We start from the raw sequence: 22,025 nt of genomic DNA, 5'->3' as shown, positions 1-22,025 counted from the left end.
GTGGGGTGCTTCAATTTTTATTCAAACGATATTTCGCGTTCTATTTATCACTACTCTCGATTTATTTTTTGGGTACATGCTTTTTGCAGCTTTTGATCTAACTATCAGCCATAATTTTTTTTCACGTCTTGTTTGGTGTTGCGAATTGGGCGAACATTTGGTTATCTACTGGATAAGAGCGTGTGTCACGCTCCACCTGACAAGTTTTTCAACATTTCAGCAAATTTTTAAGATTGTTTGCTTTTTTACGGAATGCATAATAACATAATTTTTTTAAATAAAAGAGAGCTCTTCACAATTTTGAGATTTTATTTTTATTGCAAAAAAACTTTTATAATTATAAACTTTTTTTTTAATTCAAATCGACTTCAACAGTTTTCATTTAATCTTAGCTTACTCTCAACTATTTACAATGGATATTGTTTTTTTATGTATTATAACAGAACTGAATCTCATAGAGCTTGTGACATTATTCAATCATTTCATGTGGCCTTTTATGTTCAATAACAATTTTTCGAACATGAACCAAAGGTCACATTCTTGAACAACAATTAAAATTTACAACATTATTTACTGCAATTATAAAATTGTAATAAATAAAAGTTTATGATAAAAATTATAAATTTTTGTTTCATCTACGCTTAATACAACATTGCATCGTAGAAAATACATATTTTATAAAAGTTATTTATAAAAAACGAGCCTATCCTTCAACAACATTAGCAGAATTCAAATTAATCAGTGTATTTGAGTGTTCAGCAAGCTCTTGTATGCTAACTCTCCCTCTTTGCTTTACAAATTTAGCTACAGCTTCAAGTTCTTCTTGTGAAATATAAATAAATTTTCCTCTATCATCAATAACCCCACTAAGTATACCATCAGCCTGCATTTGCTTTATTCTATCTATTACTTTGGTAGTTTTCAAACTAAATTGTTGAGCCAAGTCTTCAAGAATGACTATTTTGTTACGCTTGATATGGTCAACAAAGTCTTTAAGGAGATTCGTCTCTTTTTCATCATCATTTTCTTCATAACCCTCTTCTTCTACCTGAAAAGCTTCTTTCATTTTCAAATATTCTTCGTGCTCACGTCTTTCTTTTTCTTCTATTGCAGCTTTTTCAGCTTCCTCTCGTTTTCTTTCTTCTTCATTCTGACGAGCAATTTCTTCGTCACGTATTTTCTGTTGTTGTTCCTCGCGCTTTTTACGTTCTTCGCGTTGACATTCCTCTGCAATTCAATATTCATTAATAAATAAAAAATTATTGTTATTATTTTATTGATTGATTATATATAAGTGAAAATATAAGTATATAGGTATTATATATTCAAGTTGTTTCACATAGCCAAAGACAGTATCAGTTTCAGTAATGCATATCAATTTACAAGCATTGTAAAATAAGTAGCACTATGAATAAATATTGAGGCGATCAGTTTTTTTAAATTATGTACATGCTTGGAAATAATTCAATGTCACAAAATTATAATTACCTATTTCTCTTTGTGCTTTTCTCTCTGCCTTAGCTTCAAGTTTAGCCCTTTTCTTTGCTCCCAACTTGCTTAGATCAGCTTCAGCATGATCTTCATTGTCATCACTATTATCAGCCCTTCTATCATCTGGGGCAGCTTGTTCATGAACAGCGGCTAATCTAGGAACATGTCGTTGTCTGACACCTCGAACAACTCCTCTCCTTGCTGCTTGTCCTTGTTGCCTATCTTCACCGTCTTCAGATTTCTTTTGCTCTACAATTTTAATATTTATTTTGAACAGTCTGTGAATATATTGATAAAAATAATATTTTTTATAAATTAGACTGAAAATTTTTCATATGAAGATAAAAATTATTACAATGAAGTAAGACCACAGAAACGTAACAACAGATAGAGTTACTTGTAAACATCTGGCCATTCAAACAGCAGGTTACTTTATCATAATACACTTTCAAAACACAACAGAGAATCGTAGGCATAATTCCACTTTAATTACTTACGTGATTTTTTTATCATAAACAATGTTATGAAAATACCAACAACAATAACAGCAACTAGTGCTATACATATTAATAAAACAGGATCCATTTTACAATGAATCGAAACGTATCACAGCTTTGTTTGGTAGCTCGATTCAGTTTTTTGATACCAGCAACATTGCGAATTGCGTCTGCTAGCCTGCCCACGCATATACACGTATTTTGTTACCGCAGGTCCGCAGCGTGTATAGGGATTCGCGTGTCAGACGCGGCGTAGTAATTATCCGAGATGCTGCCATCTTACCACAGCTGAAACAACTTGACGCGCCGCCGCGGAAGAATGAAGATCAACCTTGCAAATTGTTTTGGGTGGATAGAAGTGCCATCTGGATGGAAAACACGCATTATCGGCCGTATTCAGCTGTCGCGGTACTGCTTGCCGAAATTAGGTGACGTGTGCCGTTGTATATGTGTTTTTTTCGCACTCACCGGGCTGTTAGAGACGCAGACATTGTGCGAAGCGCTTTGCACAGTTCTTTTAGTTTAGGGCCCTAGTGTTAGTAAAAATTTTGCAAAAATGTGGAAGGTGCTACAGCATTTCGTTGCACTTTGTGTAATAATCCACTCGACGTCGGCTCTGTACTTTCACATAAGCGAATCCGAGAGAAAATGTTTCATCGAGGAGATTCCAGATGAAACAACTGTTATAGGTATGATTATGGTTGATTAATAGTTTTGGAAATTTAGCTGAATAAATTGCTCACGTCAAATATTTTATTTTCAATAGTTAACTACAAAGTAGAGCTGTACGATCCAAGAAGCCAAGGTTTCATGCCCAGCAGCCCTGGCATTGGTATGCACGTTGAGGTCAGAGATCCTGATGACAAGGTCGTACTGTCCAGAGTTTACAGCTCTGAAGGTATGATTTCCTTTACCTCGCATACTCCTGGAGAACATGTAATTTGTTTGTATTCAAATAGTACTGCATGGTTCAGTGGCGGACAGCTGGTAAGTCAAAGTGACATATGTTTATTTTTTGGTTGTTTTAAATTATCATCTCTTTTTAAATGAGAATAAATCAATGAAATAAACTCACATCAAAAATTGAAGCAACAAGATTAAATTGGAAAATTTTCAATTGAAAAGTTGACTATGTGAAAAATGAATTCCTTGTTATTCATAACCTAAACTTGTATTTGTTTTTGTACATGCGTAGCATCAAATGACAGCCTTTTGAAACATGACTATGTATTGGAAGATACACCATATTATTGAAAATTGTAATGTAGTGATAGCCTGTATTATATTTACTAATTTATTCTTGAATTTTTAGAGGGTACATTTGGATATTCAAGTTGGAGAACAAGCTATTGACTACGCTAATGTTGCTCAAAAAGAAAAGCTCACAGAACTTCAACTGAGAATTAAGCAACTCATGGATCAAGTTGTACAAATTACCAAGGAGCAAAGTTATCAAAGAGTAATTATTCAAACAAATATATTTTATTTATCTGTACAGTTTACAATATTTATCATAAATTTTTATTCAATTCCAGTACCGTGAAGAAAGATTCAGACAAACATCCGAGAGTACAAACAAAAGGGTACTCTGGTGGTCTGTTGCACAAACTGTTATTCTAGTAGGCATGGGAATTGGACAGATGCGTCATCTGAAGAAATTCTTTGAAGCAAAGAAATTAGTATAAGCATCAAAATTCATATGTGATAGTCGAAAATTGCATGAATCAAGATTGTATTTGTTGTATAGTGGACAATGATCTATTTGAAATGAAAAGTTGATACTTCAAGTTTTTTTTTAGGTAAATGATAAACTGAAAAATTTCCGTTGTTTTCTGTTAATATTTTAATTTTCTACAGTGAAAGAGACTCCTACATTCACACTTATAACTGATAATATTCATCTGTAAATTCAATGTTCATACAAAACTTGTATTTTATACCATAAATGTAATTACAATTATATATAAAAAACAGTTATTATTTAAAATTCAATTGAAACCGTTTTTATACAATTGTAATAAGTCTCACTAATGCACCTTACTTACGTGTGAACAACCAATCAAACAACATCGTATCTGTGATAACACCTGTTATAAATTTAATACCCGATCTAAATTTAATTATGATGAAAATTTTATCAATTGATGTTTATTTTCAAACTACGTGCTACGACATGAAAAATTGAATCGACTTTCTATCGTTAGATTCATTATACCTAATGATACTTCGCGCTGGGATACGAGCGTTGCAACGTTACGTCGCGAATTTGTTTCGCAAGGGCACAGGAAGATCGCGCGCAAGTGTCGCGCGTTGTAAATCGTACGTATAGCCGTGCTAATACCACAGGCGAAATTATCTCGTGCGCGCGTGTGTGTATACATGTGTACACATCGTCGTCGTCGTCGTTGTCGTCCGCGAGGTTCTTCTGTCGTCGGTGTCTTTGGTCGAGCCAAGAGCTGCGCTGCCAGAAAATATATCAAAACTCGCTCGCTGTGTGCAGTTCGGGACGATTTCATTCGTCAACATCACATAAATTTCGTTGTCCAGTGATCGAAATTCGACAAAAGGTTGTAAAATGTCCTCCGCACCAGTGACCGTACCCAAGAAGAGCGAGGAGCAGCAGCAGCAGCAGCTGATCAACAAAAGCGAGGATGCACTCTCGAGATCGCCGGTAATCGGCCGCGAGATGGTCAACAGCATCGAGAACGATCAAGAAGTCGGCGTGCCACTGCAAACGCCTTGGACATTCTGGCTCGACAAGTCAGTATTTTCATAATTTACATTCGTTCTCGTATATCGATAATCGCAAATTGAGAAGGCGTCTCGCTCTTTGAGGTGTTCGCGTTTCATATCTTATTATATATATTCGTGACGTTGCGCATACGTATGTATTTATTCTTTCTTTTTGCTGGACGAGCGAAGCAGCTCAGCGGTACTTAGCGGCAGCAGACCATTTTTATATTCTGCGTGTTCGGGCGCGTGCGGCTCGAACGATCATACAGTTCGTAGGAATCGTATTCCCCTTTTTTGTCCGCGTCGAGTAAAGTCGGTGAACCGCGCCGGCCGCCGGTTGAGTTTCGCATCTCGCTAGAAAGATGGCACGACCCGTTGTTGCCGCTTCGTCGTTTTCGCGGCTCTCTTCGGCCTTTCTTTTTTTCAAAAAATTATTTATAAATCATGCATGCGTGACGCGAAAAGCTTGAATTAATGCAATCGCTTTACGCGATAAATAAAATTACGCCTGCCAGTCGAGGAGTGAAAAATTGACCGCCGTTAACGTAAACGATATGTCAACAACAATGTCGAATTGATTTTTTGTATATTGCCCAAAATACAGAGAGAGAGAGAGAGATAATCACAAACACTTCCGGGCCCGCGCGCGTTCGCGAATGACGTCGGTCGTCTGAGAATCGGAGGAATTCCACGATAAAAAGGCCATTTTCCGTGCGCTTAAGAGCAGAGAGAATTACCATTTCGTTGAAATTCTATAAATCAGAAAAAACACTTCTTTTAATCGATAAGTACCTATTGACACATCGTTTATGAGTCCCATCTTTTTGGTAAACAAAAGCACGTCGCGCTCGCATTCTCCACTTGTTGTTTATTACTTTAACGGCACCAAGGTACCGCTTTTTACGCGCGGCTATTTCGCGCTCGATTTCATCTCGATTTCACACGCCTTCGAGTACGTCATGCGTTTATAATTAATCGAGGCGCGGATGCAAAAATGACCTCATTATTGATGAATTTGTTTGATTTCTAACGTTTTGTTCTTTTTTTTTTTTTGTTATTTTTTCGTTTCACTCACGTTCCACACCAACCCCTTTTCAAATGCATTACACACGAGCAGAGCAATATCCGGAACGACGACGGAGGAGTACAAAGCCAATTTAAAAAAGATCTACACCGTGAACACGGTACAGAAGTTCTGGGCCGTTTTCAATCACATCCCGAGCGCCAGTGAAATTCAGGTACGATTACACCCCCATGTTTCCTCCTATATACGAGTATACGTTACACGCAGCTGGATCGTGCGCGTGTGCAGCAGTGCGCGTAATTTGCGTGAGGCGAGCATCGATAAACGGACGCACTCGGTTGCGCCTCATTATCCGGAGAGCTTACGAAAATTCAATCGTCAATTTGCGCGATTTTATAATTATACATAATTTCTTCGTTTTTAGGAACGATACAGCTACCATTTGATGCGCGACGAAAGGTACCCTCTTTGGGAAGAGCCGTTCCACCAGAAGGGAGGTACCTGGAGATTCAAGTGCCATAAAAATGATACCGTTAGTATACATCGATATATTTTCATAAATTCGCCGTATTTTCAATCCTTTTATTCCTCCGTCTGCGAGCTTGAAATATTTGATTTTATTTCATTATATAAAATGTCTACTATCTATATACATGTGTGTGTCTGCACAGGCGAAGGTGTGGAAGGAGGTCGTGGTGGCGGCGATAGGCGAACAGTTCAGCGAGTGTTTGGCCGAGGACGACGAGGTTTGCGGTGTCACCGTCTCCATTCGCGACAGAGACGATCTTATTCAAGTGAGTTATCGATTCTAACGCGCGTCACGTTTTTTTCCCTCTTTCCCTCCGGAGAGTAGTAGTAGAACAGACGTACGAGCGCAAAAGTTCGCTGATTGTCGCTCTCTCTCTCCTACTCCCTGAGAGAGAGAAGGAGAAAAGACGTCTGCGATGAATATATATTTTTTTCTCTCTGTCTCTCTCTTTTTTTTCAAACAGAAACGATTCTCTCGTTTTTTCAGATATGGAATACGAGTGCCGAATTAGCGCCGAAGGCTAAACTCTTGGAAAAAGTTCACAGTCTTGTACCTGAGATTAAATTCGTGGCGGAATTTTATAAACGTAAGCCTTTCTTTCTTGTGATCCCGTATGTAGAGGGGTGCATAATATAAAATGCCCGATCCAAAAAATAAAATTGTTTTTCCTCTTTTTTTTTCAGCGCATCAATCGCATCACGCGTATAATCGGCATTAGGCTGCGTGTACGCATCGACGAGCTTCCAAGCATTGTGATAGTTCAAACGAATAAATCAAAGAAGTTACTGTATAGAGGATAAATAGTTCAGACTCAACTGTATAAACAATTTTTTACTTTTATTATTCACGACCGTTTCCTGTCACGTATTGTTTATTTAATGTCTTGTTGAATAATACATGTCAAATATCGCTTACTGCTTCGTAAACATTAAATTTTATTTTTATATTTACAACTTGTGCAATATTTTATCGGCTTTTTATTTATTATTCACCCGTTATCCTATCTCTCTCTGAAGCCTGCCCATCGACGAGTTTTTGAGCTAGATTATTGGAATCTACATCGAACCAAACAAAACTATTAAAGTCAAAGAAAAGAAAGATGAAAAAACTGATTGAAAAAAAGCAAAATAATAATAAAACAGTTGTGTCGAAATGTGTTTACATCGAGTTGTCCGCGCACCGATAATAAACTCGATAATCCGGGGCCTGATTGGAACATTTAAAAAAAATTTTTTTCTTCATTCACTTCGTCCGTGCGAAAAAGAGCAGATCTCCATAGTCCACACGCGCATCGCATTTGCCGTTGTGCACACGTGCGTATAATATTCACACAAAGTACTCTGGAGGGGAGGGGGGGGAGGGCCATTAATCATTTTACGTCTCACTCGAAATTCGTCTATGCCATTTACGATCGCGAAACTGATTGATCGGACGAGATTTATAATGTACAATGCATATTTATTCGTGGATATGCCCGTTCTGTATATGGACACAAAGCACTTTCAGGATATAACGTCGGAGGAACGAAACATTGACCTGAAAAATCGCACGCACGTTTATTATTTAAGAACTTTTTTAATTGCTGGGTGGTAAATTTGGTAGGTAGAATTTTAATGTCCATTATTAATTACGAAATAATAATAACTGTAGTGATAAATTACTGTATTATTATTTTTGATGCATATTTAGAGCATTTATTACGCAAATGGGAAAATTTTTTTTTACATCTACAATGTCTTATTTTAATGGTTATTTGTCTCTGTAATGATAAAAGTATTCAAATAAGTAAACACAGTAATTGATTGTTTTAAATCAATTTTTATTGATTCCAATTAAGAACTACTCTTTGACAATTAAATTTAATTTTTAGTAAAATATTTCGATTTTTCATCGAATTTAAAACAGGCACACTTTTTTATGAGTATAAATTTTATAAACGTCACAACAAAAATCACAATCGTATGCCCTGCATTTTTATTCGTAATTAAAAATACTATTTCTGTAGAGTATCAAATCAATGTGCGCTAAAAGATTATTAAATTCAAAACTTCTGTTCAGAAATAAAATTTGTACATAATTATTATAAATTTATAGAAACTCTTATACATTTTTATGAACTTAAATACCTAAATAAAGTTCGGATTTTGGATACATAAAAATTTATAAAAGTTTATAAAAGTTTACGAAAGATCACAAAAGGTAAAAATTGTTTTATTTCAACTCAAAACTAGCTGAAATTATAGTCAAATAAAAATTTAAAAAAAATTATATAGCTCTAAATTAAAAACTCAGTTTAAGTATAGTGAAGTATTTAAAAATTTTTACAAAAGTTTATAAAAGTTGATCAAAGCTTTTAAACTTTGAACAAATTTTATAAGCTTTTTAAAAAGTTTTACAACTTATTTAAACTGAAATAAAATATTGCATTTGGACACTTAATTTCCGTAGGGAAATGAATGAATTGATTCTGTGCGTGAGAGAATGGTGAGCTGGTGTGATGTATATAGTGTGATGCATTAAAAGGTGTTTACACACACCTTAAAATTCAAAAAAATTGTAAATGCATGAAAATATAAGTCTGAGAAGTGAAGCCCTGAACCCTCATGTATTAAATCTATACATCGAATTAAAGAGGCTTTAAATGCTCGTAGCTCCAAGCTATATCGGCATTGGAGAAATTCCGTATTATCGCATGCAGAACGGGCGCCGGCAGACGGGTCCCCATGCAAAGCCACTCGGCCACCGGCTCCAGATACACGTTGAGCACGTAGATGCCCTTGTCGAGGGCTATCTGGCGCTCGCGTATGCGCTCGAATCTCGTCGCGAGCATGTCCGCGTAGATCGGATACCGCTTGCGGCGCTCGTGCTCGTAGAACACCCAGCCGATGTCGCGCCAGGTCGTGTCCACGTCCAGGCTGTCGATGTCGCGAAACGCGAAGGTCCTGAAGACCGAGCAGGAGATGTCCTCGCTGAAGTAGTCGGTGCGCATGCGCTCGAGCTCCTTCTGGCACTCGCGGCTGAATCGGGCGAGCCAGGGCGCGTTCTCGGCGCGCGCCACCCGATCCAGCGAGTCGAGGGTCATCGTGCGCATGCGCAGATGCTGCTGCACGAGGAGTTTGGTGCGCTTGGTGGACTCGCGCGACAGCCTCAGCGAGCACTCGAGCGGCGTGTGACCCTCGAAGTCCATCGCGTCGTGATCGGCGCCGTGATCCAGCAGCAGCGCCAGCGAGTCGGAGAAATCGTGGCGCACCGCCAAGTGGACGAGCGACGACATGTGCAATACTCCTCTATTCGAGGGAAATTAAAAATTAAAAATTAATGAGCGAGTGTTACATAGAAAACAAACCGCAAACAATTAAGTTAGTCAGCGCTTTTCTCGCCTTGAAAAAATATCCTGTAGAATCCCGCGACAGGACTCGTGTAGGAATTTCGCAAACTTTACATGCAATTTTTTCAAGGGTCATCAAAAATAATATCATATAAATTAATAGTAAACCATAATATAACTTATTCAAAATTTTTTAAATAACCCTGTAAAAAAAAATTAAAAAATGATTATGTTCAAAAGTTATTATGAATTTTCAGAATATATCTTCATTTATCTTCAACAAATCGTTGCAATTTTTTTCTTGAAAGCTACATGATATTTTTCCGATGTCCAAATAATTTCAGTTTTTTCTAATCAATTATGTACCTCTCCAAATTTTCCAAAAATTTAAAAACAGGGACGTGATTTTCGCAGTAATTGACGAATCCTTATGTTTTTGGTCTTCAAAAAATTTTAATTGCTTTTCACTCAACGCCACATCAAAAATATTTCAAAAAACTATTTTGATCCTTAGTAAATGCAAAACTCTTCTCTATTCGTTAGGAATTGAAAATTAAAAATTAACGAGCGAGCAATGCATAGAAAAAAAACCGCGGTCAATGAATTGGCAAGTAGCTTTCTTCTCAAAAATAATAACTTATTTGATAATTTTTTAATAAACCTGAAAAAAAAATAAATAAACAATTATGTCTAAAAGCTTTTACAAAAAATACGTTTCTCACTATAATTCACAAGATCAAATTTTTAGGCTTTGTCTATATCACACAAATGCACATAAATGTACAATAAAAGTACAATATATGTGCACTGCGATTTATTACGATCTGTATAACATACACATAAACACGTACGCATGCAACTTATCAGACCCGTCGCCGTTAGACGGCGCACTTCAAAATACACCACTCACAAATAAACGAATAGAGAAAATGGAATAAGTTCAACCTACCTTCGGAAGTTGGCACCTGCGTCTAATAAAATTTTGACCATCTCCGACGACGGGAGCGCGTAAAACAGAGGCGTCTTCACGGCGTCGTGATTATCGGTACGATTCGGCCGCTCGACCTCGCCGGTACCCAAGTACCGTATGAGGTATTTAACGACCTCGACCTTGCCGAGCTTTATGGCCGAGTTGAGCAGCGTCAGCTGGTCCGGATGATGAGTCGCTGCGCACATCTGCGGACGGTCGCAGCCAACGCTCCAGTCGTTGTAGCGGGTTAGCGCCGATCCCAGCCTGTTCGACCACCATCTGCTGTGATCGGCTCCGCGCTCCAGGAGAAACTGAACCTTCTGCTGTCGGCCGCTAATTATCGCACAATGCAGCGGCACCTCGCCTTTATCGTTGACTGCATTGATATCGGCATCTATACGCATACAATTGCATCGTCAATCGATCGATCGTAGGCAATGCATTCCAACAAAATTGAAATTCGCTTGCGGTTCCCCGACGGAAAAAAACTTACAAGAAAGAGTAAAAGTAGAAGTTAAAAATATCATATTGAATTATAAAATGTAATAAACTTTAAAAAAATGTAAAACTACTAACTATTTCAGACAGTATAAAATGCGCTTAAAATCAGCATGTGATCGCATACACCGCAGCAAGTGATTTTCGTGAAAAAATATTTATTGATTATTATGAATAAATAAAGATAAATTTATGAAGGATACGTATAAAAACTAATTTCAGCCATCTCAGTACTCCTCATTATATCTATGATGATGTTATAATGCTTTCTGCTGCATTAGAACGAATGTACTTTTTTCACGAAAATAACTTGCTGCGGTTACTGACCGGAATTTCAAATTCATAAGTGAAAATTGTAATATTTAAGATAATAAATAAATTATTATTTCAGAATTTAATGTTTTTTTTTACACTTTTTACTTTTTCCATGTAACTTTAATGAGCTTGCATTCATAGGAGTTTTCATCTTTTTAGTGATCAGTAAACAAATGTACACTGATAGAAATTTACGAACTCGGTTATGAAATCCGCTGTGTTTGGCTCAAGAATTATATGATTTCATGAACCAAGACCACATTTTACCTGTGACAAGTAATTTTTCGTCACGTGGCAAGAAAATCAAGAATTCTTTTCTTTCGTGCGGATTTCATGGCAGAGTTCGTAAATTTATATCAGTGTAATAAACTGTAATAAAAAGTAAAAAAGTGTAGAAAAACGTATCACAATCGTCCGAAATCGTTAGTAATCTTACGTTATTTTACACTTTTTTACTTTTCATCACAGTTCACAACATTCTCATGTACTTTATTTTAAAAAATATAAAAACATTTCCGCTGGGGTTTTACCTCTGCTCAGCAGTATCTCTGCCATTTGCTTCTGATCGTCGGTCAACTGGCCGCGATCCACCATCAGCTCGTGCAGCATCGTGTTGGAGTCGTCGGTCACGAAGCTCGTGCTCGCCCCGAGCTCGATGTAGTGCACGAATATGCCGACGTCGTTGGTCTTCATGGCGTAGTGCAGCGGCGTCTCGCCTTTGCTGTCCCGAGCGTTGGGGTTGGCCCGGGCCTCGGCCAGCCTCAGCGACATCCAGCGAATGTCCCTGGACGACACCTCGTCCGGGTTTCGGAATTTGGCCGCCGTGAGGAAGTGCAGCGCCGTGAGTTTGCACTCGCGCGTCCTCGCGTCGGCGGCGCCGCCGTTCCTCAGCAGCAGCGACACGGCCGGGATGTTGCCGCTGTTGCAGGCCACGAGGACGGGCGTCAGGCCTCTGCTGTTGGTGTAATTTACGTCCGCGCTGAATGTCAAATGATCGATGTTTAGTTCATTTTTTTTCTTTTTTTTTTTTCAAAAAAATTCAACAGATTTCGACTAACCCAGCTTCTATCAAACACGACAGAATCAAGTCGTTTTTATGATATATGGCCTCCATCATGGGCGTAAATCCACGCCCGTTTTCAACATCCAAATTAGCGCCAGCGTTTACCAGAGTAACGAAGTTATCTTTGGTCGCTTCGCTGTTGCACGCAAGCTGGTGCAACTCCGTATCCGGGATGTCTTTTCTGCGATGGGACATGTAATCGAAATCGCGGTACGCGCGACCTATTCGTGAGAAAAAAGCCATGTCTTCGAACTGCAATACGAGAAATAGACGTTTCACATTGAAAACAGTTGCTGAACATTCGGGTAAAAAAAATATGCATAGAGGCACTTGCAAAATAATTTACTTGAGACGATCTGATCGCGTATACGAGTCGCGCGTCACGATGAAAGCCCACTCTCCTCATCTAGTGCACAGCTCCTGACCAGAGTAATTATTTTTAAATAATCACTCGGTCATCGCCCACTGACTTTTCTGAAGCTCTCTTACGACTGCGTGCGATGGAACTTCGTCGTCGGTATTTCGGAAATTTGGACGGACGTTGCTGCGCAATCAAATATTCGTATTTCTATTTAATCCATTTATATTTATGATATAACATTTATATTATAAATTATAAGTAATCATAAGTAATAAAATTATTATAAAATTAGATAAATTATAATATAAAATTATAAATATTACATTATAAATATAATTATAATCTGTCTGAGCAGCTCAGTTTCAAGCACTCGGATCATCCAGTCAAAGTATAAAATTTTACATGCTTCCTATCGAAATATTAAAAATTTCGGATCATCTCGAACTTTGTTTTCTCGCAAGAGGACCTCAATGAAATTGTTTGGAAATACGATATCCTCTTGGAATAGATGATTAGGCAAACGTGTTTTGATCTGTCGGATGTTTATTACACGTGCGCACCGATAAAAATCTCGCCGTTGGAACACGGAAACTCGAAAAAAAATTTTTTTATTTTCTTCATCGTTGGACAACTAAATTTGACGAAGAAACAAGCAATAGAGCATGAGTCTAATAACGCGATAGTGTCTCTATAAATTCGCGTAGGTGGTATCGTGATATTTGTTGACATTTGGTGAATTCTATGTTATTCACTTCACTCTCTTTTTCTCTACTCGTGTACCACACGCTTGGTTGCACATGTATCTACGAGCGTTAAAAATAATTTTTATTTTTTTCTAGCGTGCTGTTGACGATCACAGCACAATTTTTACGGCATAATTCCTCTCGCGAGCCATGAATCGATCGATTTACGAATTGATTTTTTTTTCCGTTCAGTAAATGAAAAGTTCACCATGAATATTCAGATATTATTTAGCAGCAGCGCCAATGCGACGTTGAAAAAAATTTATTTTCGAATTTTGCGGTTTGTTAAGTTTTATAGAGCAATTTTTTACAATTCATATTCTTGTTATAATATTTACGTGTTCCAATAATTATCAATTTAAATTTAAATTTAACCAATTGAATCGTATTTATTAGCAATAATTCTTTCGAATTTGTATCAATATATTGAAAAAAATTAGCACTTACTATACACTGGAAAAAAAATAAAAATAATCTTTATTATTAAAGATATAAGATATATATAAAGATATAATATAAAAAAATATCTTTATTATTAAAGATTTTTCTCATTTTTAAGTTTGATAAAACACAGTTTCCTATAAATTTGCAATTAGAAATGTTTCATCTTTGAGGTCTAAAAATGAGATAAACCATCTAATAGGCCATTGCCATGAAATACCTGGTTTTGGAATTATAGTAAAAATTTAACATTAAAGACTTTCATAATATTCTAATTGTTGTCTTGAAAACTTAATGTCATTTACCATGCAGTTATAAAGAAATATTAATGTAACAAAAATTTGAATTTTTCGCTCAAAAATATTTTTTTAACATTTTAAACCATTTGAAATAAAATGTACTCTTGTTATTTTATTCTAAAATCTATTGTTCACAAGCCTATAAACGAATCAATGAAAATTTTTAAAGAATGAATCTTTGAGATTTTTTATCTCAAATCTATAAACTCTATAAAAAAATTGAAAAGAACAAAAAAGTCTTAGAATTTGTCAAGGGAAGCGTATGAATTTTTTAGATTTCTTCTAGTTACACTTAGAATTTTTACTATATTTACCGCAAGAGCATCCTAAAGGTAAAATGTTCTTAATGGGCTGAGTTTAATGGAATTTTGATTTAACCCTTCATATGAAATACATTATTTAATATATTCTTAAAAACATAAATCAATACTTTTGTTTTTTGCTTTTCTCAGATTTGTTAGAATAGAATTTTTGAAATAATTATAGAAATTCCTCAAAACTTAGTCCTCGAACACTTTCTTAAACAAATTGTTTTAAACAAGAGCTCTCTACATCTAAACCTATGTAAAAAGATTTATGTAGACTAAATCAAAGTGTCAAAAATTAAACTTTTCAGAAAAATAACAATGATGATTAGGCACTGATTTCATTATCACTAAACGAATAGCTTGGCGTATAATGGTTGATCATAACTTTTTTCACGCAAGTTCAGAATGTCTGATAATATTTCACATGTATTTTATACAGTAAATCAAGTCCTCTACTAATTATAAAATTGTGACAGTCATGGTTGAAATATCATTTTAGTAACATGAATTTGAACTTTATTAGCACTTGCATATGAATTCTGATACTAAAAAGAATTAAATCAATCTCCAATTGAAAAATTGAAAAACACAAGTCTGACAAAACTCTCATGTAATAAATATACACAAGGCAGATTCATACAAATACATGCAAACGACTATGAGTTGTTCGTCAACGTATCAATTATCAAATTTTATGTAGAATGAGTGACTAATTTCTGATTTCCTTTGCTTCTGCATACTGCAGTAACAAATAATAGCTTTCACTATTTCTGTGGTGCTTAGCAGCAACACTTACTGTAAATTTGAAGCGTACAAATTCTTCTGTTCAAGCTGTGCTCCAGATTGAACATTATTAACATCCAATAGAGAGAGTAAAATCTTGGATGCAAAAAGTTATACACTTATTTTTGACACTTGATTATTATCAACACTGAGACAACAAAAAATATATACTAGATTACATCACAGACAAAACAACAATTATATGACTAATTTATAATTTAATATAGTGTAACATATGAAATGCATTTATCAAATGATTTTACAGTTTTCTGCTGCTACATCTGCATGTTACTTCTGCTTTTACGGTTGAGCTCTGCTCATAATATTGCTACCTAGAGAGGCTATGTGTTTTGTTTACGAATTCAGTCGATAATTTTCAAATATAGAGGCAGCACTGCGTATATAACAGTGGACGCGCGACTGCTTGAAGCAGAATAAAAATCGAAAAATACGCATAATAAAAATAGGTTTCTTTTTAACTACATCGTTTGGAAAGTGAGTCATTTACCAATGAATGAATAACATCTGCGTAAACTTAGACATTTTTATGTTGAATTTTAACAAATACAGCATCCCCCATTTCGACGTTGCTTGCAACAAGCCACGAATTTTAATGGATGTAGCATAAACACCCAGATGTCGTTCAAATGCCATGTACATCTCAGCATTTTTACAGATTTTCTAAAAATACGTTCAGGAATCGATATAACTTTTGAGCAGGGAAATGAATTTTAAAAATAGTATCTCCTTATTTAATTGCAAAAAACATAATGTAATATTTATAAATAATCGGACGCTAAAATTAATCAATTTATCAATCGCAAAGATATAATTTATTTTTAGTAAAGTTAGCTTGAACGTCAATAATATTTTTCTATTTGATTTTTCATTTACATTTCAAATTATTAGCTTCTAATGGATTATTGCAGTTTTAAGAACAATTATCTTACATTGACTCTTTCCACAACCGGTATTGACATGAAATATTAATATTAAAACAGATGCACTAATAAATTTATTACTTTTGTTTGGTCTTTATATTTGACTGATACTGAAAAATTGGGGATTTTAAAAATAGTAAAAAAAGTTCGATGATTATTTTAAACAATTCGATATTTTACAAAACTTTTTTTAAAAGGCCAAAAAAATTTCTCGCAAAAGTCGTCATCAAGTTAGAATTTTAAACTAGTTCAAATATTGTAAAGAGAATGTATAAACAGATAAATCGATGATTTAATTGTAAACAATATGATAATAAACGATTTCATCATCGTCCTTTGAACACTGATTGCTTTTATAGTAAAAATGAATTAGTTTGAATGTTGTCATTTCTGATGAAACAAGCCATAATACCAAGAGATAAATTCAACTCATTCGATTTCCGTGGTATTAAATAGAAGGATCTAACGTTTAATTCACAAAAATGGATAAAAGTGAGATGAAATCCGAGGAAGTTTTCTTGAAAGATAATTCAAGTGAACAAGACATTATTTTATCCGATGAAAAACAACATGTTTGTGATATTTGTCAGGAGGCATTTACACTAGAATCAAGCTTGATAGTACACCGAGACACAATTCACAATCAACAAAAAGATTACTCATGCGACAAGTGCGAAAAGAAATTCGAGTTCCGAAGTCATTTGAGCAGGCACCAAATATTAGAACACAAAGGCCGCATAGATTTTGCATGCGACCAGTGCGAGAGAAAATTTGTGAAAAAATCAAGTTTGATTACGCACCAAAAATTAGTACACAAGAATCGCAAAGATTTCTCATGTAACAAGTGTGACAAGAAGTTTCAAAATAAATCAACTTTACTCAAGCACAGAAAAATATTCCACGAAATTTTCAGAGATTACTTATGTGAAAGGTGCGCGAAGAGATTCGGAAATAAACATAGCTTGCTTTTACACATAAAAACAGTCCACGAGGGTCACAAAAATTTTGCATGTAACAAGCGCGAAAAAAATTTTGGATTTAAATTAGATTTGTTGAAGTACCAAAAGACAGTTCATAAAGGTCGAATGGATTACGCATGTGACAGATGCGAGAAGAAATTCGGACACGAACAGTCTTTGCTCTATCACCAAAAAACAGCCCACGAGGGTCACAAAGATTTCGCCTTCAAACATTACTCCTGTGAAGATTGTGGGAAGAAATTTAGAAAAAAATCTAATTTGTTTGCGCACATAAGAACAATCCACGAAGGTCAAAAAGATTACACATGCGATAAGTGTGAAAAGAAATTTGGGTATCGAAGCAATTTGATAAAACACCAAAATACAGTCCACGAAGGTCATAAGGATTTCGCATGCGACAAGTGTGAAAAGAAATTTGGACATAAATTTACTTTGATCGGGCACCAAGAGGCAGCCCATGAAGGTCGCAGAGACTATGCATGCAATGAGTGCAAAAAGAAATTTGGACGAAAATCGACTTTGCTCTTACACCAAAAGACAATCCACGAAGGTCAAAAAGATTACACATGCGATAAGTGTGAAAAGAAATTTGGGTATCGAAGCAATTTGATAAAACACCAAAATACAGTCCACGAAGGTCATAAGGATTTCGCATGCGACAAGTGTGAAAAGAAATTTGGACATAAATTTACTTTGATCAGGCACCAAGAGGTAGCCCATGAAGGTCGCAGAGACTATGCATGCAATGAGTGCAAAAAGAAATTTGGACGAAAATCGACTTTGCTCTTACACCAAAAGGCAGTCCACGAAGGTCAAAAAGATTACACATGCGATAAGTGTGAAAAGAAATTTGGGTATCGAAGCAATTTGATAAAACACCAAATTACAGTCCACGAAGGTCATAAGGATTTTGCATGTGACAAGTGTGAAAAGAAATTTTCACAAAAACTGGGTTTGCTCTACCACCAAAATACAACCCATGATGGTATTAAAGATTTTACGTGTAAAAATTGCGATAAGAAATTTGGACAAAAATCAGATTTGTTAAAGCACCAAAGGACAGTACACGAAGGTCGTAAAGATTTCGCATGTGACAAGTGTGAACAGAAATTTACACAAAAACCGAGTTTGCTCTACCACCAAAATACAGTACACGACGGTCGCAAAGATTATGTATGCGACAAGTGCGAGAAAAAATTTGGAAAAAAACAGAATTTGTTTTTTCACATGAAAACAGTGCATGAAGGTTGCAAAAATCACGCATGCGGCAAGTGCGAAAAAAAATTTGGGTATCAAAAGAATTTGATCACACACCAATAAGCAGTTCACGATAAACATGAGAAGAACTGATGATTGCTAATTGTAAATACGTGTAAACATTTATACATCCGTTTTTCTAAAATTTCAATAAAAATTGAGCGAATTTGATTGAATATGATTGATCTTGACAGCATCTCGTCGTATTACCTATTATTGCACCTATGTTCTCTGTCGTGATTGGTGCTTTATTTTTCAATCAAACGATGCTAATTTCTACTCTTCGTGCCTTTGGTAGCAAGAATTTTTTCACTTTTTTTATAAACCTTAGGTCATGATAAGCAACCCTGAATTTATCAAAAACGTCGTTTTTGAAGATTTTGATAAATTTGTGACTGGAAAATAATTATTTCTGTCAGTGTTTTATTGAAAGAAGCAACTTGGAAATCATTTAATTATTTAATTTAAACCAATTAGTACTTTTTACATTCTTTACAATTATTAGAAACCTTCTAATTGATACACTAGTTTTCTTAGTACTTTCCACAATCCTATTTTAATTATGATTCGATTCTAATTTACTGAGTTTTCCAAAATCAACTCAACCGAGAGGCAAATGATAAATTGCGTGGGGTAGCTCTTTGTCTAATCCGCTACTGATTATGTAGATTCTATTCTGACAATGATCGAATTTCCCTATTTTTAAAATGAAACCCACAACTTTAATTATTTCGAAGAAAGTTACTAATAAAAACTTGATAAAAATATATAGGACAACTTTGGAAGATTTATAAGTTTAAATAATTTTACTTCCAAATTGTACTATTTGACAAATATTTATACTTACAAGTCTCGATCAAGGTTTTGAAATGAGGTTAAGCTCAGATTATTAGAAAATTATTCCTTTAATCGTTTCGGACGAAAATGGAAAAAAAAGAAGAAAGAGCAATATTTTTCAAGTATGATACAGACAAGCATAGGATATCTCTTCATGTCGACGTAATTATTGAATCATTTGTGGCGCCGTCTAGCTCGGGCCCGGGCGCCGAAGCTTAAGTAAAATTCATAACAAAATTCAGGAATGCCGAATATCAAAAAGTGTTGTTCTTCGGTTTTTTAATGTTTGCCAGATGTCTTGAAAATTATGCGCGTATATATAATAAATAGGATCGCTCGCGTTGGCTTTTTTTGCATACAAGACGGCGAAGAACCAGAAACGCGGGGATCGATAAATTCTACAAGGTGTTTGGTGCTCTCTCTCTCTCTCTCTTTCTCTCTCTCTCTCTCTCTCTGGTCAAAAAAACACAACTATGAGCATGACCTACAAATATATGTATAATGACCCTGAATGAATCTAAAATTGATAATCGGTTTTCGAGGCATCATTTACCATTTAAACATTGGAGAATTTTGTATCGTTGATTGACAAATAAAATCTAAATTATCGACAAATAAGCTATCTCGCTTTTTATTATCAAACTCTCTCCATGCACTGTCCTGTCAATCATTGAAATACGAAAAATATAAAAAAAAAACGGAATCGAAGAGATATTGAATATTTTCACGCGCGAAAAAGTCAATGATTGCTTGAAGCATCGCCGTGACACCGCACGTCAAAACCCAAGAAGTACATCGCGAAAAATGTTTTTTCACCAATCAACGCACCGCACAAAGCTCTTGTTATGAATTATATTTTAATTTATCGGTTTCTCGGTCAAGGTCGCAATTGCCTTCTCGAAAGGAATTAATTTTAATACCAAATAAAGTGGTTTTGATTTGCAAATTTGAAGAGTATGCGCGGGCGCGCGCGCGGAGATTGCTTCGAATTGATAAAAAAAGCCAATTCACTCCATCAAAAAAATCCTTTTTACATATTTTTCCAGCCGGAGTGTGCGCGTGCTCTCGACTTCATTGTTTGTGCTATTTCAAAAGCTTTCCATTTCAAAAGCTGTACTACGGTTGTAAAGACTTGGTATATATACGTCAAATTTAATTTGATCGATAGGGAATCTCATTTTTCATTCCTCGGGTCTATATAAAAAATATTTTTTCCATCAAACGCCGTGGATGTTATATAAAAGTTGCATTCGCCCGGCGGGAAAAATCAAAGCGGAAAAGAAAGAGCCGCTGCTGCTGCAAAAAAAGGCTACTTAAAGCTGCTGCTGCTGCTGCAAGCTCGAGGCACTTTGGAGTGTGTTGCTAGTGCGCGAATTTTGTTTTCACTATTGACGAATTTTCAGGCCGATCTCGCAGGCCGAAATGCGCGTGCCCCCCTCCCGCGTGGCCACGCGTAGTAGTGTACGTATACGAGAAAACATGCTATTACTTTGTGTGTACCTTTTAAATGCGAAGACTTCGACGCAGCAGCAGCAGCAGCAGCTGCAGCCGTTTCAATTCAAATAATTCAAGTGCGCTCGCGGTAGTTAGCGGTGTATATAAGCGCGAGAGGACTTGAAATAATTATATATACACGGGCGCTCATTGCGGCTGCACGACACTGTTTAAATTAATTGCTTATTCAGCGCGGCCCGCGTGTTTTACTAAGAGTTTCGCGAGCGAGGGAGGGAGAGAGAGCTACACTATTAGTTAGCTGAAGCAGAGCAAGAGTAGTTATAATGTGTACGTATATACTATATAAAAGCGAAGCCCCAAGTTCAATCGCGACATTAACTCGTTTCGCGTCGAGTGAATAACATTAAAACGTCTGCTGCTGCTGCTGCGCGAGGCCACTAGATGCGTTTTATCGAACTCTCGAAAAGAGATAAAAAAAAAAATAAATAAACAAATAAAGTCGGGGAAAAATACAAAATCGTTCACCTTCCTCGAACTCGCGATATAAGTCTGTGCACTCGAATTCGGATATAATGTACATACGAATGAATCAAAAAAAAAAGAAGAAGAGAACTAAACAGCGCTCGTATATAGCCCCGCGTGCACGAGAAGCCGAAAATTTTTATCAGTTGGTCTGCTGTCTCTCTCTTTCTCGCCAGTGTAAAATAATAATTAATGTAAAAGCTCTCGGGTCCGTCCGGTGTGGCGGCTGCGACGGCGGCGGCTAAATTATTACATCTGACAGCTACCGTGATACGCGCCCGGGCTCTCGCCTCTGCTGCTCGAGAGCTATATAATATGCCGGAGCAGCGAGATCCCCACCCGGCAATAATATATAATATAATGTGCGATGTGTGACGAGGCATCTCTGTCTCTCGCTCTTTGGTTCCTCGTGCCTATACGGCATTATCTCCGTTCGCGGGCATCGTTAAAACGTATTTTAGTATAAATACGATGCGACACCACACGCGTCAAACAAGGCCACGAGTAGAGACGCGTACTATCGCGATGATGATGACGATGATCCAGCCCTCGGGGTGTCGAAGATGTTTGTTTGGATCCGAATACACACACACAAGGCGTAAATGTATTCGGAGCGGCGCAGGCATCGATATCGCGTGCGCGCTATGCAT

General features: G+C 36.3%; 4 protein-coding genes across 4 annotated transcripts; 2 read left to right on the top strand and 2 right to left on the bottom strand.

Annotated features, from left to right (window-relative positions):
* Positions 1–291: 291 nt before the first annotated feature.
* Positions 292–2,210, bottom strand: LOC106656654 (DDRGK domain-containing protein 1). The gene is made up of 3 exons (XM_014377725.2): positions 1,989–2,210; positions 1,489–1,740; positions 292–1,227 (listed from the first exon to the last, which is right to left on the bottom strand). Exons 1-3 carry the CDS (start codon positions 2,074–2,076, stop codon positions 704–706), a joined length of 864 nt encoding a protein of 287 aa, XP_014233211.1. The 5' UTR covers positions 2,077–2,210; the 3' UTR covers positions 292–703.
* A 160-nt stretch (positions 2,211–2,370) lies between these two features.
* On the top strand, positions 2,371–3,980 carry LOC106656653 (transmembrane emp24 domain-containing protein eca). The gene is made up of 4 exons (XM_014377724.2): positions 2,371–2,677; positions 2,755–2,975; positions 3,301–3,447; positions 3,524–3,980. Exons 1-4 carry the CDS (start codon positions 2,545–2,547, stop codon positions 3,671–3,673), a joined length of 651 nt encoding a protein of 216 aa, XP_014233210.1. The 5' UTR covers positions 2,371–2,544; the 3' UTR covers positions 3,674–3,980.
* A 134-nt stretch (positions 3,981–4,114) lies between these two features.
* LOC106656665 (eukaryotic translation initiation factor 4E type 3-like) lies at positions 4,115–7,236 on the top strand. Its single transcript, XM_014377741.2, has 6 exons — positions 4,115–4,748; positions 5,839–5,959; positions 6,170–6,277; positions 6,417–6,539; positions 6,761–6,860; positions 6,958–7,236. The coding sequence occupies exons 1-6, from the start codon at positions 4,564–4,566 to the stop codon at positions 6,990–6,992; spliced, it is 672 nt and encodes a 223-aa protein (XP_014233227.1). The 5' UTR covers positions 4,115–4,563; the 3' UTR covers positions 6,993–7,236.
* A 1,471-nt stretch (positions 7,237–8,707) lies between these two features.
* Positions 8,708–15,624, bottom strand: LOC106656604 (ankyrin-2-like). Its single transcript, XM_014377668.2, has 6 exons — positions 15,397–15,624; positions 12,795–12,992; positions 12,444–12,700; positions 11,916–12,364; positions 10,552–10,966; positions 8,708–9,561 (listed from the first exon to the last, which is right to left on the bottom strand). Exons 2-6 carry the CDS (start codon positions 12,852–12,854, stop codon positions 8,901–8,903), a joined length of 1,842 nt encoding a protein of 613 aa, XP_014233154.1. The 5' UTR covers positions 12,855–12,992; positions 15,397–15,624; the 3' UTR covers positions 8,708–8,900.
* Between the last annotated feature and the right edge of the window lie 6,401 nt (positions 15,625–22,025).

The sequence above is a fragment of the Trichogramma pretiosum genome, unplaced genomic scaffold (genome assembly GCF_000599845.2).
Source record: "Trichogramma pretiosum strain Unisexual culture from Peru unplaced genomic scaffold, Tpre_2.0 scaffold41, whole genome shotgun sequence".
NCBI classification, from domain to species: Eukaryota; Metazoa; Arthropoda; class Insecta; order Hymenoptera; family Trichogrammatidae; genus Trichogramma; species Trichogramma pretiosum.
Note: the sequence above shows the minus strand (reverse complement) of the source record. Positions and strands in the feature narration are given on the sequence as shown.

Bases quoted from the DNA above. Each gene is read 5' to 3' on its own strand.
- LOC106656654 (XM_014377725.2), bottom strand. From the start codon at position 2,076: ATGGATCCTGTTTTATTAATATGTATAGCACTAGTTGCTGTTATTGTT. The intron at 1,741-1,988 runs GTAAGTAATTAA...TTAAAATTGTAG, and splicing joins GTTTATGATAAAAAAATCAC to AGCAAAAGAAATCTGAAGAC. The intron at 1,228-1,488 runs GTAATTATAATT...ATTGAATTGCAG, and splicing joins AAAAGCACAAAGAGAAATAG to AGGAATGTCAACGCGAAGAA.
- LOC106656604 (XM_014377668.2), bottom strand. From the start codon at position 12,854: ATGAGGAGAGTGGGCTTTCATCGTGACGCGCGACTCGTATACGCGATC. The intron at 12,365-12,443 runs GTTAGTCGAAAT...TTTGACATTCAG, and splicing joins TCGTGTTTGATAGAAGCTGG to CGCGGACGTAAATTACACCA. The intron at 10,967-11,915 runs GTAAAACCCCAG...GTATGCGTATAG, and splicing joins AGAGATACTGCTGAGCAGAG to ATGCCGATATCAATGCAGTC.
- LOC106656653 (XM_014377724.2), top strand. From the start codon at position 2,545: ATGTGGAAGGTGCTACAGCATTTCGTTGCACTTTGTGTAATAATCCAC. The intron at 2,678-2,754 runs GTATGATTATGG...TATTTTCAATAG, and splicing joins AGATGAAACAACTGTTATAG to TTAACTACAAAGTAGAGCTG. The intron at 2,976-3,300 runs GTAAGTCAAAGT...TTGAATTTTTAG, and splicing joins GGTTCAGTGGCGGACAGCTG to AGGGTACATTTGGATATTCA.
- LOC106656665 (XM_014377741.2), top strand. From the start codon at position 4,564: ATGTCCTCCGCACCAGTGACCGTACCCAAGAAGAGCGAGGAGCAGCAG. The intron at 6,278-6,416 runs GTTAGTATACAT...GTGTCTGCACAG, and splicing joins AGTGCCATAAAAATGATACC to GCGAAGGTGTGGAAGGAGGT. The intron at 6,540-6,760 runs GTGAGTTATCGA...TCGTTTTTTCAG, and splicing joins ACAGAGACGATCTTATTCAA to ATATGGAATACGAGTGCCGA.